The sequence below is a fragment of the Bufo gargarizans genome, chromosome 10 (genome assembly GCF_014858855.1).
Source record: "Bufo gargarizans isolate SCDJY-AF-19 chromosome 10, ASM1485885v1, whole genome shotgun sequence".
Taxonomy (NCBI): Eukaryota; Metazoa; Chordata; class Amphibia; order Anura; family Bufonidae; genus Bufo; species Bufo gargarizans.
In genome coordinates this window covers 123,068,744-123,088,219 of record NC_058089.1, presented here as the reverse complement: position 1 = coordinate 123,088,219, position 19,476 = coordinate 123,068,744, and the positions used below count along the sequence as shown (strand labels likewise).

The window sequence follows — 19,476 nt, the reverse complement described above, 5'->3', positions numbered from 1 at the left end:
CTGTCATTGATCACCCCCCTGTAAGGCTCCATTCAGACGTCCGTATGTGTTTTGCGGATCCTATCCATGTATCCGTGGATCCGTAAAAATCATACGGACGTCTGAACGGAGCCTGACAGGGGGGTGATCAATGACAGGGGGGTGATCAATGACAGGGGGGTGATCAGGGAGTCTATATGGGGTGATCAGGGGTTCATAAGGGGTTAATAAGTGACAGGGGGGGGGGGTGTAGTGTAGTGGTGTTTGGTGGTACTTTACACAGCTACCTGTGTCCTCTGGTGGTCGATCCAAACAAAAGAGACCACCAGAGGACCAGGTAGCAGGTATATTAGACGCTGTTATCAAAACAGCGTCTAATATACCTGTTAGGGGTTAAAAAAATCGCATCTCCAGCCTGCCAGCGAACGATCGTCGCTGGCAGGCTGGAGATCCTGTCTCTTACCTTCCGTTCCTGTGAACGCACGCGCCTGTGTGCGCGTGTTCACAGGAAGTCACGGCTCTCGTGAGATGACGCGTATATGCGTCACTCTGCGCAGAGCTGCCGCCTCCGGACCGCAGATCTGCGTTAGGCGGTCCGGAGGCGGTTAAAACAGGCGTCCGAAGTCGGCTTCGCTACTGATGGGCACCTTGAAGCCAACTTCAGAACCAAGTTCTAAAATGGTTTTCAAGTTATTCTCCGAAGTCAGGTGATAACGAATTTGCCTCGTCGGAGCCCATGCATTTGAATGCTGTACGGATCTGAAGCTCGCTCCACTCATCACTAGTTCTATGAGAACCTACAGCTAGTACATAGGTATGGACAGAGATAATCCGTAGCCGGCTGCGGTCCCCGACCCATCGCTCGCAGGACAATCATCTGAGCAAGGACTTCAGAACTGTCCTTTATGGCCGGAGAGATGGCACAAAGGCTGCACTAATAAGTAAGAGAGCTGAGAAATCATTTCTCCTCTAAGTAGAAGCTCTACTATTATTCTCTAGCATATTTCCACCATACTGATTCATTTCTTAATCTATATTTGTGGCTGTCAAGCCTCATTTTATTTACTGATACAAAGCTTGAAAGACCTAGATCTTCAATATGACGTGCTCGCTGCCTGTAGTCACCACTAGAGGGAGTTTACTGCAGACTTTCTTGTAATTCACTCCAATGTCTGCGGTAAGCTCCCTCTAGTGGCGGCTGCAGGTAGTGAGCATGTTATTGTTTCAGTCTGCAGAGGATTTGGAGCAACGTTCTGATTACCGTTACGTGATATTGAACCTATTTAGATTTATAGAGAAGGATTGTAGCTTCCTTTGCAGCACAGGGAGAGCCAGATAATTAGATCATTAACAATATATTTTAAAGCATTATATTTAAGGCTATTGGAACCATTATATTGCTTTAAGATATTGTGGGCCATAGGGGTCTTTTTTGTGTTTAAAGGCTTGAGTGGCTGACACTGGTGGAGAGGATCCCTACCATAGCGGTGAAACGTCTCTATGTACGTCCAGCTTTATCATAGCGCATGTGAGGATCGAAAGGACCTTTTATTTCATTTTGGTTCCTAGGTGAAATGAGTCCAGAAGTCTCCGCATCAGACACTTTACCTTCTTGAGTTCGTACAGTTGTATCTGAAGCGACAGATACTTGACCAGCTCCCGTCTCGCCGTATAACCAGGCATCGATTCTCACAGCAGTCTACTGAGCGGCTCTGGTTCCGTAATATTAATACATTCAGACACACGTGAAGCCCTGTGTTCAGAGGGTGGGAGAGAATGCGGCGGACGTCAGATGCTGCATCAATAACCAGTAGGGGGTTGTACGACCCACCACCCGCCGGACCGGAGCACACAGCAAGAGCCTGGTGTTCTGTTAGGGGCCTATTGATTCTATTAATGGCTGACGGATATGGATGAACTGCAGACTAGCAAAAAATATAGAGCCTGTGGATAGCCTTCAGCTCACATATGGAATGCTATGCGTTCACGTCACGCATTGCACCCGCGCGGAAAACTCGCTCGTGTGAAAGGGGCCTAATATAACTAAAGGCCTGTACATTTACACAACATTGAAAAAAAACTGTCAGGCTTTCATGGCCGTTTTTACACTGACGCCTTTCTGAAAAACGGCCATTAAAAAACGGTCCTCTACAACCGCATGGCGGCCGCCAGGCAGCGAAAACGAACACGGTAGGACATGTTCTGTGTATGTAGCCTAAGGCCTTGTTCACACTTCAGTGAATCACAGAGGTGGAGGCGCTGTCCGTGTTCTCCAAAGATCGCACACGTACCAGTTGATAGTTAATTCAGCCTAGCGGTGTCCGTAGAATACAGATGACACCCTGAACAAATATGGATCCTTCACGGAAACACGGGCTGATTTACAACAGACGTCAAATGGACACGGAAATGTCAACAAGGAATAAAGCGGATCGCTAGGCTCTCATTTTCCTGACGATTATATGACTACCACCTGCCCCCAACTCCCTGCAGCCATTACCAAAATCTCAGCACCTTGTGGCACCAACAAAAAGTGGATCTTGTTTTGGTCGGTTTGTGTGGACATTTAAAGGGGTATTCCGGTTATCCCTAATCTAGTGGATAGGGGATAACTGTTAGATCAGTGGGGGGTTTGATGGCTGGGACCCTCACTGATCGTGAAAATGGGCAACTGGAGCACTGCTCAAGAATGCACCACACCATTGATCTCTACAGCAGTGTTTCCCAACCAGTGTGCCTCCAGCTGTTGCAAAACTATAACTCCCAGCATGCCCGGACAGCCTTTGGTTGTGCGGGCATGCTGGGACTTGTAGTTTTGCAACAGCTGGAGGCACACTGGTTGGGAAACACTGCTCTATGGGACTGTTGGAGAAAGCTACAGTCGGTGTGCACTGCCATACACTTTGCATGGAGGGAATAACGTGTTCTAACTGGAATACCCCTTTATGTGAATACTATGTACTACAACGTATGGGCAATTGTTCACCACGGTAGAATAAGTAGTTTTTCTAGGCCCACCATGATGCTTACTATAAATGAGGAGTTGGGTGCACAGAGAGGCTTGGGCCCGCCCTCAGTGCACTTATCTACTCATCTGCATACGGATTTAAAAAAACTTTTTCTCCAAAATGAAGAAATGGAATCGCTAAGTGAAAGGTGTGATAGCATTCAGCAGAGCTGGCCCTACAAGGCCTTGTGCCTCACTTAACACTCAGTTTAACGAGACAAATTCCCTTTAAGGGAGTTGCGCAGTGCAAAGATATTGGTGACTTATCAGCAGCTGTTTAAAGGGGTGGGGGGCGCAGCGGATCCCCACCGGTCTCTGAGGATGTCATCATTATCTTTGCACTGCACAACCCCTTTAAAGGGGTTGTATCATCTGGGACTTTGATAGCATATCTCTAGGATCAGATAGTTAGATAGGTGCGGGTCCCACCTCTTACACCCACATCACCAAAACCGCCCCCCAAAAGTGAAGAGGAGTGCACCGCGTGATGTGCTTTCCATTAATTTCCATGAAAGTTCTGAAAAAAGCCAAGGCTATTTTCGGAAGTCCCATAGAAATGAATGGAAAGTGCACAGCGCAAGTGCGGCCGCCGCTCCATTCGCTTCTACGAGACTGCCGGAGTCAGCGCTCAGCTCTATTCAGGAACTACCATAGAAATGAGTGGAAGGTGGCCGCACATGCTGCTCTCCGCTCACTTCGGGGGTCCCGCATACCTCTTTCGGAGGGACAGTCCCTCTGTCCCTCTTTGCTCCTTAAATGTCCCTCTTTTTGATCTGAGATAAAGATTCGCATTATTAAGTTGACAATATTGACCCAGAAAGTGTTTTCTTGGTTCCTCTCTGTATATTAGACCCGTCTTCTATATTATTTAATTATTTGATATACCACCGTGCAACACAAAATACTGCCTACATTAATTAATGCCGAGAGCATCAGATCTTCATGTACCTGGCTTTTGGCCAAGAGAAGGGCTTAGGTGGCCCTCTGGGCATCGGCCCATTGGGAAATTTCCCTGTCTCTGCCCAGAGGTGGCCTATGCAATAAGCCACCAGTGCTTCAGATGACACAACTCTTTTAGGTAATGAGATGCAAATGGCAAGTTGAGCACCTTCAGCTACCAAGATGTCACGGATGTAGTAGGGGAGAAAACCAAAAGACAACAAGAAGGAAGGGGAAAGACACTAGGCCTTACCGCTAGGGATGAAAAAGGGTCACCACCTATAAAACCCTGCTCCTGGCCCTAACTCCTATCTGTATGGGAAACTCTCGATGGTAGAGATGCCCATACACAGGAACCTAGAAAACCCTGGTAACCCTTGGATGCTCTAAAGGTAATGACAGGGCAGAGACAACCCGTTCCTTTCCTGGTGAAGGAACCAGCGTCTCGCTGAGGCCTAGTAAACAACCGGGGGGGACATACAAAACACAACAAGTGGAACGCTTAACTTCTTAGGATTATGGATGAACAGGACTTCAACAAGAACCACACTCCAGCTCTTCCAAAACCAAATGAAGCTATCCAGAGCAAGGAGTGATGGGTAAAGTCAGACTAAATAGGGAGAGGTAAAGGTCACATGATCCACACCTGAACAGGAGGTGTGGACATACCAGCAACACACAGACAAAGTGAAACCAAAAGAGGTTGTCAGATCACTCATGTGCAGTCAGTCTTTCAGACCGTCTAACACCTGTCACAGGTGTGACACAAGAGTTCCGACAACCATTATGGCTGACATGGTGGAAGATCTATCGTCATGGACCATGGCTTACAATGTTGTAAGCATTTTAATAAAAAAGGTTGTAAACTTCAGAACTTTAAGGCCAATATAGTCCAGAATCACATAAGATCTTTGTGTTCCAATAATTGGATTTTAAGACATATTGGTAAAAAAAAAAAAATATTACAGGGAAAACACTGAACTACATGGTGGTTAACTGCAAAGTCCGGGTAATTATATCATACAAGGGTCGGTAACTGAAGATTTTATGGCTGTGATGGGTAAAGACAGAGACGTACTTGTCAGGCATAACTTCCAATTACAGAATAAGTTCATACATATACATGCTGATGACCCATTTACTTTAATTAAAGAGTGGTGGATGCTTGTTGAATGGTTTTCATGGTTTCATAACTTTCCACTGCCTCTGGCCACCCCAGTCATGTGTGTCTGTCCTGGCATTATAGGAGGGGCTCAGAAGAAGCCTTTAAGAACTCTATGAAGAGAGAAAGATGCGCTTTGTCCTCGTCTCATCTGAAGAAGCTGATCTTTCCCAGCGTTAGACGGTGCGGAAGAAGAGAGGGAGCCAAAAGGTACGTGAAATGAATGAGTCCTGCTGGGAGAAATCTCAAGGCGCTGCTTGTGTTCTCCACCATCTGGACTTGCTGTCAACAGAAGAAGGTTGGAGACTTCATCTACTGTGAGTCAACCCAAGCAGAAGGACATCAAACTGGTATGTCAGAAGCACAGTGGGAATCTGCCCTGCGCACAAGCGATTACACTCAACGCAGAACTATAAAAACGGTTGCTATTGACAGGGCATCAAAATGTTCAAGGGGAACCGAGAGAACTAAAAGAATTGATCCCCACAAACCTTGAGCGAGATCTCAATTGGAAGGAGACGCCAACACTGGTTTGACTGCCGAGGTGTTTTTGATCAACAGGGGTGATATTTGGACAATACGAATACCTACATAGGACGGCTGGTAAGTAATGAGGTCCTCTACAGATAATATGTCATTGCTGGAGACCATCTAATACAACACGGGCGCCATCTAATATCAAACTAACTTTGGAAGACAAATGGGAAGATTTATCAAAACTTTTAGAAGGGAGTGTGGCCACTTAAAGCAACCAATCAGACTCCAGCTCTTGGAAAGCGAGAGCAGCGAACTGATTGGTTTTTACGGACGGTGCTCTTCTTTTACCTTTGCACCAGTTTTGATAAATCTCCCCCATGTGGACTCTACGCAGAACTGTGTCAGTATTGGGTTGGATGCAATACCCTACTACCATTCCCTCTTCCCATAAAAGTGGACGCACACATTTCCAATTTTTGGGAATGGATTCTGTTGGAGATTTTATAACCAAACCCTCATATGATAGACTTTGTGCTGTAATGTTTGTTGAATGCACATCCATATAACCGCCCATATGGATCAGCTATGTTCATTTATGTACAAGCTGAGTCCGGACACGACCTAACCTGAACATACACAAAAAAGCTGGAGCACAGTTAGTGTCATAAGCTTTATTTGTGTCAATGCAACCGGTTTGTAGACTATGGAAATTTGCAAGATGGAGGAGATCTGGATCAGAAGTGTTGTAGAATTTACATAGAAGACCTGTAGATATTCATGGTACGGAGGTGTTAAAAGTGGTTTGTCCAAAGATTTTAGCCAGATCTCCCCAGGGATATTTCAATAGGGTGGAAATCTATGGTAAAATTTCCATAAAGGGAGTAATACATGTGATTGATACAGATCATCCAGACCATTGTACATGATGATTCATGGAGATCCGATCACCACAACTATGTGATCAGATGGTCATATACCAAGAGGGGCTTATCCATCGCTTAACATATTGTTTTGTGTGCTATTTCACAGATATTCTTCCCACCTGGTAAAGAACAGATCTCAGCCATAGCTGTAGCTATAATCAATCATCTGACTAAACTCCAATTAGTAACCATCTTCATTATGTCTACGGGGCTAGTCTGCTAACCTGTCGGCTAATCACTCAGTATCCCATAATCCTACCTTTCCATCAGTTTTGTTTAATTCGATTGCATCATAAAATAATTTCTGCAATTGGCTTTGATTAAAAATTCACAACAAGTCTTCTCATACATTGCAGGCTGCTCATTCCCGTTCAGAGTGAAAGCCATCGGACAAGCTGTCTGAAGGTTTGCTTTGTAGCCCTTATCTCTGCCCTCCTGAGTGTTAGACACCCAGATAATCGAGCAGATTATTGGGAACGCTCGGTGCAGACAATCTGCAGCCGATCAGCGCTTCGCTCGTTCATCGGGTGATCCTGTAGTTCGCAGGCACCTAAATTGTCCTTTCTGGGTAGCAGATCGTGAGGTCTAAACAGGGATCTGCTGCCCAGAAACAGAGCAGCTGTATGGGGATGAATGATCCCAATAACGACCCTTCGTCCTCATATTGTGGAGGTGATCCATGTAACGAGCAGCCGACTGTCAGGAAAGAACGCTTCCTGCATGTCTAACTCCACTAGGGGCGGACTGGCCATAGACCTTACAGGGAAATTTCCTGGTGGGGCGATGCCCAGTGGAAGTTTTTGGGGATGCATTTTGTGTCTGCTGGGGCAGTATTTTGTGATGGACTGTGGTATTTGACTCTGTCGGAGTGGTATAATGTGTCACACTATGGTATTGCTGGCCCTGCCTTCCATCAATTTGGACTCAACTGCAAGACGGGGCCACTTTTAATATTTTTTTCCAGGGCCACTTTAGGTTCCCAGTCCGCCCCTGAAGTCCACCTTGAAGGGTCATCATCTAAGCTGAAATTTTTACAAACAAGTAAAATAAGCTTAAATCAAAAAGAGGTCACCTGACAGATTGAAGGATACTGAGCAGCCTGCATAGTACGAGAAGGCGGAAGGCAGCAGGGGACAAGCTATGAAATAACTGAAAAGGGGGAATATTAATTACCAATATTTATGCAAATATTAATAATTAATATTCATAAATAGGAGGAGTCGTCTACCGATGACTCCGCCTATTTATACCTTTATATAAATAATACAATACTTTCACTTTGCCTTATGCTAATCGCTAAGCTAGCTGCATGCGCCTTACTGAACTATCGCTTAAAACCACACGTTACACAGTTACTCTCCCCTAGTGCAGGGGCCGCCGGATATTTATATATGTGTATATATATATATATACACTGTGGGGACACGTCACTGCGCCAGTCCGTGCATCCCCGGACGTGCGCTTCGTAGCCGCGCCACCTGACAGGCGGGAGAAACCTTTGATCTCCCGCCTGCAACAATTAGCATTCCGGACAGCGCGATAGCTGGAATGCACATATTAGAAGGAGGGGAGGTTTCTCCCCTCTTCCTATTATGCATAATTATCTATTAGCTGGTGCAGTCACTTTATCCTGTACTGATCCTGAGTTACATCCTGTATTATACTCCAGAGCTGCACTCACTATTCTGCTGGTGCAGTCACTGTGTACATACATTACTTATCCTGTACTGATCCTGAGTTACATCCTGCATTATACTCCAGAGAAGCACTCACTATTCTGCTGGTGCAGTCACTGTGTACATACATTACTTATCCTGTACTGATCCTGAGTTACATCCTGTATTATACTCCAGAGCTGCACTCACTATTCTGCTGGTACAGTCACTGTGTACATACATTACTTATCCTGTACTGATCCTGCGTTACATCCTGTATTATACTCCAGAGCAGCACTCACTATTCTGCTAGTAAAGTCACTGTGTACATACATTACTTATCCTGTACTGATCCTGAGTTACATCCTGTATTATACCCCAGAGCAGCACTCACTATTCTGCTGGTGCAGTCACTGTGTACATACATTACTTATCCTGTACTGATCCTGAGTTACATCCTGTATTATACTCCAGAGCTGCACTCACTATTCTGCTGGTGCAGTCACTGTGTACATACATTACTTATCCTGTACTGATCCTGCGTTACATCCTGTATTATACCCCAGAGCAGCACTCACTATTCTGCTGGTGCAGTCACTGTGTACATACATTACTTACCCTGTACTGATCCTGAGTTACATCCTGTATTATACCCCAGAGCAGCACTCACTATTCTGCTGGTGCAGTCACTGTGTACATACATTACTTACCCTGTACTGATCCTGAGTTACATCCTGTATTATACTCCAGAGCTGCACTCACTATTCTGCTGGTGCAGTCACTGTGTACATACATTACTTATCCTGTACTGATCCTGAGTTACATCCTGTATTATACTCCAGAGCTGCACTCACTATTCTGCTGGTGCAGTCACTGTGTACATACATTACTTATCCTGTACTGATCCTGAGTTACATCCTGTATTATACTCCAGAGCTGCACTCACTATTCTGCTGGTGCAGTCACTGTGTTCTTACATTACTTATCCTGTACTGATCCTGAGTTACATCCTGTATTATACTCCAGAGCTGCACTCACTATTCTGCTGGTGCAGTCACTGTGTACATACATTACTTATCCTGTACTGACCCTGAGTTACATCCTGTATTATACTCCAGAGCTGCACTCACTATTCTGCTGGTGCAGTCACTGTGTACATACATTACTTATCCTGTACTGATCCTCAGTTACATCCTGTATTATACTCCAGAGCTGCACTCACTATTCTGCTGGTGCAGTCACTGTGTACATACATTACTTATCCTGTACTGATCCTGAGTTACATCCTGTATTATACTCCAGAGCTGCACTCACTATTCTGCTGGTGCAGTCACTGTGTACATACATTACTTATCCTGTACTGATCCTGAGTTACATCCTGTATTATACTCCAGAGCTGCACTCACTATTCTGCTGGTGCAGTCACTGTGTACATACATTACTTATCCTGTACTGATCCTGAGTTACATCCTGTATTATACTCCAGAGCTGCACTCACTATTCTGCTGGTGCAGTCACTGTGTACATACATTACTTATCCTGTACTGATCCTGAGTTACATCCTGTATTATACTCCAGAGCTGCACTCACTATTCTGCTGGTGCAGTCACTGTGTACATACATTACTTATCCTGTACTGACCCTGAGTTACATCCTGTATTATACTTCAGAGCTGCACTCACTATTCTGCTGGTGCAGTCACTGTGTACATACATTACTTATCCTGTACTGATCCTGAATTACATCCGGTATTACACTTCAGAGCTGCACTCATTATTCTGTAGATCAAGTGTCTACAAGGGAGCTTGCCATGGTGATTTGCATTCTGGGAAAGTACGGCCATCCTAGTGCTGGAGACACAGCCCGCACACCATCAGCGGCGGACAGAACCTGCTCATAGCAGCCATCTATCTGCTCCTGATGACACAGGGGTACTATCCCCTTTGTAGAAACGCGTCGAGCAGCTTAGGCATCCACAGGCTTAGCAGACACTGTGGATGCAAGTTCGGTAGGGATTGATCCACTGGCAATCAGTTAGTACTTAGGGTGTCTGACACCCAATAGTACAGACACTATTGTATATAGTAGTCAGGACGCTGGCTGACTGCTATAACAGGACCCCATCTGCACACGCTCCACTATGGCTGGCTTTAATTGTTGAGCCTTCAGCAGCAGCCGTGGTTCCCATTTCTGTGGATCCGACCTGGCTGTGTGATTATTACCCCAAACAAACCTTTTGGTGGGGGGCAATTGGACTGAGGGTGATATTTGTTGACACACCGCTCACCCCTGTTTGCACCCACAGCCCTTTTTTTTGGCATCACTTGTGAGTTTTATGCCCCAGTTTTATTTTTAGTCATTGGTGTTTTAACGTTCATTATTATCAGGCTGAGATTCTAACGTCTACGTCTTACTCCTGCTCAGTCTGTACAGCCCTTAGGCTCCATTCACACGTCCGCAATTTCATTCTGCATTTTGCGGAACGGAATTGCGGACCCATTCGTTCCTATGGGGCAGCATGATGCGCTGCCCGGACACGGAATTGCGAATCCGCACTTCCGTTCCGCCAAAAAATAGAACATGTCCTATTCTTGTCCGCAATTGCGGACAAGAACAGGCATATTCTATTAGTGCCGGCAATGTGCGGTCCACAAAACGCACATTGCCCCTTTCCGTGTTTTGCGGATCCGCGGCTCAGTGAATCCGCAAAACACGTTGCGGACGTGTGAATGGAGCCTTATACAGCAAATTGTACAGAATTCAAATTAATTTTAAAAAAACTCACCCACTACAATATAGGAGCTCAGCAGAGTTCTTATGGGTGAGTCTGATAACCAGCCTGCTGACTGTCTCCACTGTAAATGCATCTCTGGGAAATAATTCAGGAGGTAGATCATTGCTGCCACAATCTATACATGGTGCAGTATTGGGTTCTCTGTACTAATAACGTGTTATGGGCACCACACACAGGACTTTTAACCAATACCAAATGTGCCATGTGTAACGCCCGAGAGTGGCATTGCCACTGTGCATTTCCTATTTTGCAACTGTTTATGTTCACGTGTAATATGCCTGGTTCACCAGTAGGTGGCAGCATAAATGGCAGAGCTACAGGTACAGAGAATGGAGCTTTCCTTCCATTCTAACCCCCCCCCCCTCTCTGTGGTGTGGTGGGCGTTTCCCACCTGCTGCAGATAGGGTAGAGACCAGTTCTAGTCAGTCTAGGAAGCAGGTGCACGTCCCTGTTGCCAGCTGGAGCACCTTCAGCTCAGCTGCATATGGAGGAAGAAGCTTGAAGCCTCAGAAGCCAAGAAGAAAGTTCCCTGGTATAACTTCAGAGTCAGACTACAAGAGAGAAGTTGCAGCACCCAGAAAAAAAACTAAATTATACAGCTATCCTGTCAGCACAGCAGAGCCAGAGAGCAAAAGACATAGCAGGGAGGAGTTTGCCTGCCGCAGTTAATGCCAAAGCCTGCAGTTATGCAGAGTAAGGGTCCATTCACACGTCTGTGTGTGTTTTGCGGATACGTGGATCCGCAAAACGCAGACACCGGCAATGTGCGTCCGCATTCTGCAGACCGCACATCGCCAGCACTTAATAGAAAATTCCTAATCTTGCAATTGCGGACAAGAATAGGACATGTTCTATTTTTTTTGGGATCGGAATTGCGGCCCCCATAGAAATGAATGGGTCGTGAATGGACCCTAAAGCTGTTTCCAACTTCATCACAAGGTCTGGACTCAATTTATTTAATTATCCCCTTCATCAACAAACCCCTTTTTCATTGCCGCAGAGCCAACGCTTAGGGTCCAGCATATCCAGGTAGGAGCACCGTGACACGTGCACCAACATTAAGGCACATTTAGGCCACCCTACACCACTCTGGCATTCCTTCACCTGGATACATCTACTACATCAGAAGAGGGAATAGGGGACCCTCGAGATTGTTGCGGACCCTACAGTTAGACTCCCAGTGATCATACATTTATCACCTATCATAGATGTTGATGATGGAAAAATCTGATCTTCATGAGGTCGTGGGGTAGATGTATGACAATGTCCATCAAGTATTGTCCTGTAGGGTCTCATTCATAAGTGTCTTACTCTCTGTTCTTTTCTTCTCCAGACTGCGGCTCAGTATGACCTCCTTCGCCAGTCTACAGTCAGACGTCAATATCACCAACTTCACCCTGCAGAGTGCCTTAGAGGTGAAGCCTAATGAGACCACCATCATTCATATAGAGGTCCATAAGGGGGTCTTCTTGTTCCTGTGCCTGCTCAGCCTTCTGGAGAACATCTTGGTAGTCGTGGCTATTGCAAAAAACCACAACCTCCATTCTCCTATGTACTATTTTATCTGCTGCCTGGCTGCGTCCGACATGTTAGTCAGTATCAGCAACCTTATAGAAACTCTCATCCTGATCCTTCTCCGCCATGCCGTCATCGAGTATAATGAACCCATGGTCAAAATGATGGATAACGTTGTCGACACAATGATTCTCTGCTCCTTGGTGACGTCGCTCTCGTTCCTGGGGGCTATCGCGGTGGACCGCTACGTCACAATCTTCTACGCTTTGAGATACCATAGCATTATAACCCAATGTAGGGTGGTCAGCGCCATCACTGGGATCTGGGTGGCCAGCATGGCTTGCAGCATTACGTTCATAGTGTTTTCGGACAGCCACATTGTCATCTTGTGTCTTATTGCGTTCTTTATCTCCATGCTCCTCTTAATGCTGGGTCTCTACATCCACATGTTCGTTCTAGCAAGAAAACATTCCCATATCATTATGGCCCAGCAAAAAGGAGTGCGAAGAGGATTCTCTCCGCATCAAGCCGTCGCCAAACTCCGAGGAGCTATCACCCTGACTTTGCTGCTTGGCATCTTCTTTCTGTGCTGGGGACCCTTTTTCCTCCACCTCACCCTAATTGTGTCCTGTCCTAAGCACCCCATCTGCCGTGAATACTTCAAGTACTTCAACATTACCTTCGTCCTTATGATTTTTAACTCCATTATTGACCCTATCATCTACGCGTTTCGAAGCCGGGAGCTGAGAAAAACCCTGAAGGACATTGTGCTGTGTTGTTCCCAATGACGGTACAAGGGGGATGGAGGGGACATCTGAACTTCTTCACCTCTCCTTCCCCCAAAAATGTACTATTGACTTTTCCGAGGTACACAAAAAAGGATGCCACAGAGAGACAGCGGGTAAATAACCATTATCACTGGGTATCAATTCAACTATGGACAGAGATAAAGTTACTTCTGAGGATCATGGTTGGCCCTGCATTCTGCTCCATCATCTGCCTAGAAGGAACCCCTTTTTGACTCCAGCAGATGCCAGTATGAGGGAGAAGAGTCGCCTGTACATAGGAAATAAACTCACTGACCTGTCCGTGGCTACGGGTGTCCCGTTGATCATATTTTAGGGTTGGGAGGGACCATCTGAATCACTGGAATGAAAGCGCGACAGTCACATAATATCTAATGTCATGTAATAGACTGGGAGCCGTCACTTACCGTAATATTGTAATAAAAGCCGTCACAAAAGTGTATTTTGCAGTTATTAACTATCTGAAACCTGGATCCTGTGATCCGACATTGTGTCACTCCGTGTGGAGATCGCATTTCTCATGAGTTCCGACATGCCGGATAGACGCTGACCTATAGAGATTTTATCCCACAGAAAATTGTTGCAGGTCGCTCTATGACAGTGATGCCGTGCCCACAATGGGCATCGCAGTGCGCATGCCCCGGCCCAACGAGGGAGAGCGCAGGCGCGGGATCTCGCTGGGAGAGAAGGAGGACGCAAGGGAAGAGAAGGGCGGGCAGAGGCTGGAGCGGGGATATGAGCAGCCTGGGCTCCAACGAAGTGAACGCCGCCCCCGGGCACTTGCATTTACATAGGAATAAAAGTCCGTTTTTGCCTCGGGTGAACTTCACAAGAACACAACGAAGGTACCATTTGAATCATCTAGAGTGATGCTACAGCGCTATGTAAGCGGTCTATCATGTCAAAATGTGGTGACAGACTCCCTTTAATAGTGTTAGGGTGTCCAAAGTCCCTTTTACTTATTCGATGCCCAAATAAAACTCAGATATCGTGACCAGGAATCGCTGCGTAGCGGTGCATTGGCTGGGGTCGTAGCATGACAATTTGCCACGACCGTAGCACTAGGTAGTGGAAACAAGCCCGTGGCTGCGTGCCGTACTGCCGGTGGCCACGGCCGGAACTTCACTAGGAGGAGTATGGCGTATGTGGCCTGAGGAAAGAATTAGTTCAATCCCGAAACGCGTTGCCAACAAAGTTTATTCTATTTGCCTCTGACTGCGTCCCAGCAGTCTTTATCTTACTGTTCCTAGTGCTACACAGAGATCCTTGGTCTCACGGCTGGTGCCACGGCCAAGACCGAGGTGTAGCCCCAGTCTAAAGTACCATAAAGATCCTACCTACAGAGGATGACCTGACGGCCTTGGTATCGGCTGGAGCAGGATAGCCGGCATCTGTAAGAGGAACAGTACAATTAGTGTGACCCAGAAGAGGGCAGCACATGCCATAGTCATTCTGCCTACATGCCCGCGCCAAGTTAACAGAGATGAGTCATTATTTTTCTGCGCCGATGGCCGTCTGTTGTTTATACCACAGCAAAAATAAGAGTTTTTTAAACTCTAAAACATCATGATTTTCGGGTGTTTTCTGCCGACTTTCATGTCCTATGGAGAAGCCTGCGGGGAAAAAAATACCGTAACCAACCAGGGCACGCGTGCTGTGAAACGCCAAACCAAAATGCTTTGGGGGAAATTTATCAACCCCTTTTAAGGGCTCATACACACGACCGTCGTCTGTATTGCGGTCCACAAAACACGGATACCGGCCGCGTGCATTGCTCATTTTGAGAAACACAACGTCCGGGTCATAATAAAACAGTCCTATCCTTGTCCGTACGGACATACGGACACAGTGTGCAGTCCACATTTTTTGCGGCCCCATTGAAGTGAATAGGTCCGCATCCCACCCACAAAAAATGCGGATAAGATGCGGACAAAAAAAATCTGTTCCTGTGCATGAGCCCTTAGGGTGCATTCACATGACCGTGTGTATTTTGCGGTCACCAAAAATATGGATGACATCCGTGTGACGTCTGTGTAGCATCTTTGTTTTTTTTTTTTGCGGACCCGTCCGGAAAACGGACAAGAATAGGACATGTTCTATCTTTTTTGCGGGACTGCGTAATGGACATTCGGATGTGGAGAGTACATGGTGTGCTGTCCAGATTTTTGCTGCTCCATTAAAGTGAATGGGTCCACATCCAAATCCGGATCGGATGCAGAGCAAAAATACGGTTGTGTGAATGGGGCCTTACCCAGACAACTGGCTTCAAAAAGTCACAAAATTTGGCTCGTGCCCCGCTTGAGCAATATTTCACAATTTTCTGGGTTTTGCTCCTGCTTGCCCCAAGAGGACGGAGCGGGGGAGGCGGCGAGGCACATTTATTATACTCTACGCATAGATTATACATGAACTTATACACCAGCTCTCTCCTGGAGTCCATTATAAATCCGTGCGCAAAATTATTAGGCGATGTGCACCTCTTAAGTTTGTATGGATTGCATTTTATATTTCACCTCTTCAGACACAGAAGCACAGTTGTTTTTTTTTTGCCAAATGTGTGCGACACCATGCACGCGAATGTATTTTGTTTCCGTGTCGGATAGGATGTGGGCCCATTCATTTTAATGGGTCCGCAAAAATGCGGACAGCACACAGTGTGCCGTCCGCATCCGTATGTCCATTCCGTAGCCCTGCAAAAAATATTGTATTGAGCACGTCCTATGCTTGTCTGTTTTGTAAACAAGCATAGGCATTGTTACAATGTATCCGGGGGAAAAAACAGATGTAAACATGGATGTCATCTGTATTTTTTGTGGACCGCAAAATACATACGGTGGTATCATGTAGCTGAACTCTGCGTTGTGCCGGAAAGAGACCCCTGCCTATGATATGAGAGCGCTCTAACACAGGATGGAGTGTTCTTTATGCATCCACCGCCTGTGTCCTGTGGAATCGACTGCAGCGGAGAATCTGATTTCCTTCTACTGATGGGCAAGAGGCTGCTTTGAAGGGTCGCAGGGGAGCAAAATGGTAAAAGTGGTCGCACTGTGGCCGGCAGATGTGTCTGGACGGGGAAATGTGTGTCTTTAAACCAGAGCGAGACTAATAAAATAAAATTCCATTAGGAAGATGTGCTAGAGAGTGTAATGTCCAGACCCTGCCCCATATGTCACCCGTCATCCATCTGCTGGAGGCAGCAACGCGTGCAATTAGGATCTGGTCCACCTGGCAGGACATGAGGGGGCGCGAATATTATAGCAGTCACAGGAATGTCTAGGGTGGCCACTTGCAGAGCCCCAAAAAGGAGGACATCGTACCGGGGACAGTGGCGCACATTAGTACTACATACTAGATGCCCATGTTATACCAGCATGCTCCATATCACTATATACAAGAAGATGTATAACTTATACCAGCCGTACATATATATATATATATAAAAATAGATTTCTGTCTGTTCTTTACGGCCAAACAATTAGACCGTTCTGCATCAAATTCGGCACATACCGTAGGTACATCAGGCGTCCGGGAAGGTTTTTCATAGGACGCACCATTCTTGAGATGTTCTCAAAAAATGTATTAGCCAATAGCAGCTTGCAGCTTCACTCACATTCTAAGGCTACATTCACACGACCGTATTTTTTGCTCCGCATCCGTTTTGCAATTTTGAGGAACGGGTGCGGACCCATTCATTTCAATCCGTAGATCCATTCTGCGGCCCCGCAAAAAAGATAGAGCATGTCCTATCCTTGTCCACAGTAGCGGACAGGAATAGGCATTTCTATCATGGGGCCGGCTACATTCACAGGGCCGGTATCCGTGTTTTGCGGATCCGCAATTTGCGGACCACAAAACGCATACGGCTGTGTGAATGTAGCCTTATTGCCATTCACAAAGTCACATGACCCTTAATATCCAATAGAGTCTCGCAGATCCTTCAGTCTGGACATACACGGTTACATCAGCCATTTATCTTCACTGTTAGAGGTCACTGTTAGGGGTGTGGTGCTGTGGAGGTCTTATATTAACCACTTCAGCCCCGCTAGGTGAAACCCCCTTCATGACCAGAGCACTTTTTACACTTCGGCACTACACTCCTTTCACCGTTTATCGCTCGGTCATGCAACTTACCACCCAAATGAATTTGACCTCCTTTTCTTCTCACTAATGGAGCTTTCATTTGGTGGTATTTTATTGCTGCTGACATTTTTACTTTTTTTGTTATTAATCAAAATGTAACGATTTTTTTGCAAAAAAATGACATTTTTCACTTTCAGCTGTAAAATTTTGCAAAAAAAACAACATCCATATATAAATTTTTCGCCAAATTTATTGTTCTACATGTCTTTGATAAAAAAAAAAATGTTTGGGCAAAAAAAAAAATGGTTTGGGTAAAAGTTATAGCATTTACAAACTATGGTACAAAAATGTGAATTTCCGCTTTTTGAAGCAGCTCTGACTTTCTGAGCACCTGTCATGTTTCCTGAGGTTCTACAATGCCCAAACAGTAGAAACACCCCACAAATGACCCCATTTCAGAAAGTAGACACCCTGAGGTATTCGCTGATGGGCATAGTGAGTTCATAGAACTTTTTATTTTTTGTCACAAGTTAGCGGAAAATGATTTTTATTTTTATTTTTTTTCTTACAAAGTCTCATATTCCACTAACTTGCGACAAAAAATAAAAAATTCTAGGAACTCGCCATGCCCCTCACAGAATACCTTGGGGTGTCTTATTTCCAAAATGGGGTCACTTGTGGGGTAGTTATACTGCCCTGGCAATTTAGGGGCCCAAATGTGTGAGAAGAACTTTGCAATCAAAATGTGTAAAAAATGACCGGTGAAATCCAAAAGGTGCACTTTGGAATATGTGCCCCTTTGCCCACCTTGGCTGCAAAAAAGTGTGACACATCTGGTATCGCCGTACTCAGGAGAAGTTGGGGAATGTGTTTTGGGGTGTCATTTTACATATACCCATGCTGGGTGAGAGAAATATCTTGGCAAAAGACAACTTTTCCCATTTTTTTATACAAAGTTGGCATTTGACCAAGATATTTTTCTCACCCAGCATGGGTATATGTAAAATGACACCCCAAAACACATTCCCCAACTTCTCCTGAGTACGGCGATACCAGATGTGTGACACTTTTTTGCAGCCAAGGTGGGCAAAGGGGCACATATTCCAAAGTGCACCTTTTGGATTTCACAGGTCATTTTTTACAGATTTTGATTGCAAACTACTTCTCACACATTTGGGCCCCTAAATTGCCAGGGCAGTATAACTACGCCACAAGTGACCCCATTTTGGAAAGAAGACACCCCAAGGTATTCCGTGAGGGGCATGGCGAGTTCCTAGAATTTTTTTTTTTTTGTCACAAGTTAGCGGAAAATGATGATTTTCTTTTTTTTCTCTTTTTTCCTTACAAAGTCTCATATTCCACTAACTTGCGACAAAAAATAAAAAATTCTAGGAACTCGCCATGCCCCTCACGGAATACCTTGGGGTGTCTTCTTTCCAAAATGGGGTCACTTGTGGGGTAGTTATACTGCCCTGGCAATTTAGGGGCCCATATGTGTGAGAAGTACTTTGCAATCAAAATGTGTAAAAAAATGGCCTGCAAAATCTGAAAGGTGCACTTTGGAATATGTGCCCCTTTGCCCACCTTGGCTGCAAAAAAGTGTGACACATCTGGTATCGCCGTACTCAGGAGAAGTTGGGCAATGTGTTTTGGGGTGCTATTTTACATATACCCATGCTGGGTGAGAGAAATATCTTGGCAAAAGACAACTTTTCCCATTTTTTTATACAAAGTTGGCATTTGACCAAGATATTTCTCTCACCCAGCATGGGTATATGTAAAATGACACCCCAAAACACATTCCCCAACTTCTCCTGAGTACGGCGATACCAGATGTGTCACACTTTTTTGCAGCCTAGATGCGCAAAGGTGCCCAAATTCCTTTTAGGAGGGCATTTTTAGACATTTGGATCCCAGACTTCTTCTCACGCTTTAGGGCCCCTAAATAGCCAGGGCAGTATAAATACCCCACATGTGACCCCACTTTGGAAAGAAGACACCCCAAGGTATCCAATGAGGGGCCTGGCAAGTTCATAGAAAAAAAAAAAATTTCGCAAAAGTTAGCGGAAATTGATTATTTTTTTTTTTTTTCTCACAAAGTCTCACTTTCCGCTAACTTAGGACAAAAATTTCAATCTT

The 19,476-nt window shown here is 45.5% G+C and overlaps 1 protein-coding gene across 1 annotated transcript; it reads left to right on the top strand.

Annotated features, from left to right (window-relative positions):
• The first annotated feature begins 5,237 nt into the window (after positions 1 to 5,237).
• On the top strand, positions 5,238 to 13,603 carry MC1R (melanocortin 1 receptor). Its single transcript, XM_044270654.1, has 2 exons — positions 5,238 to 5,690; positions 12,270 to 13,603. The coding sequence occupies exon 2, from the start codon at positions 12,283 to 12,285 to the stop codon at positions 13,237 to 13,239; it is 957 nt and encodes a 318-aa protein (XP_044126589.1). The 5' UTR covers positions 5,238 to 5,690; positions 12,270 to 12,282; the 3' UTR covers positions 13,240 to 13,603.
• The last annotated feature ends 5,873 nt before the right edge of the window (positions 13,604 to 19,476 follow it).

Excerpts from the sequence above, each read along its gene's own strand:
- MC1R (XM_044270654.1), top strand. The coding sequence starts at position 12,283 with ATGACCTCCTTCGCCAGTCTACAGTCAGACGTCAATATCACCAACTTC.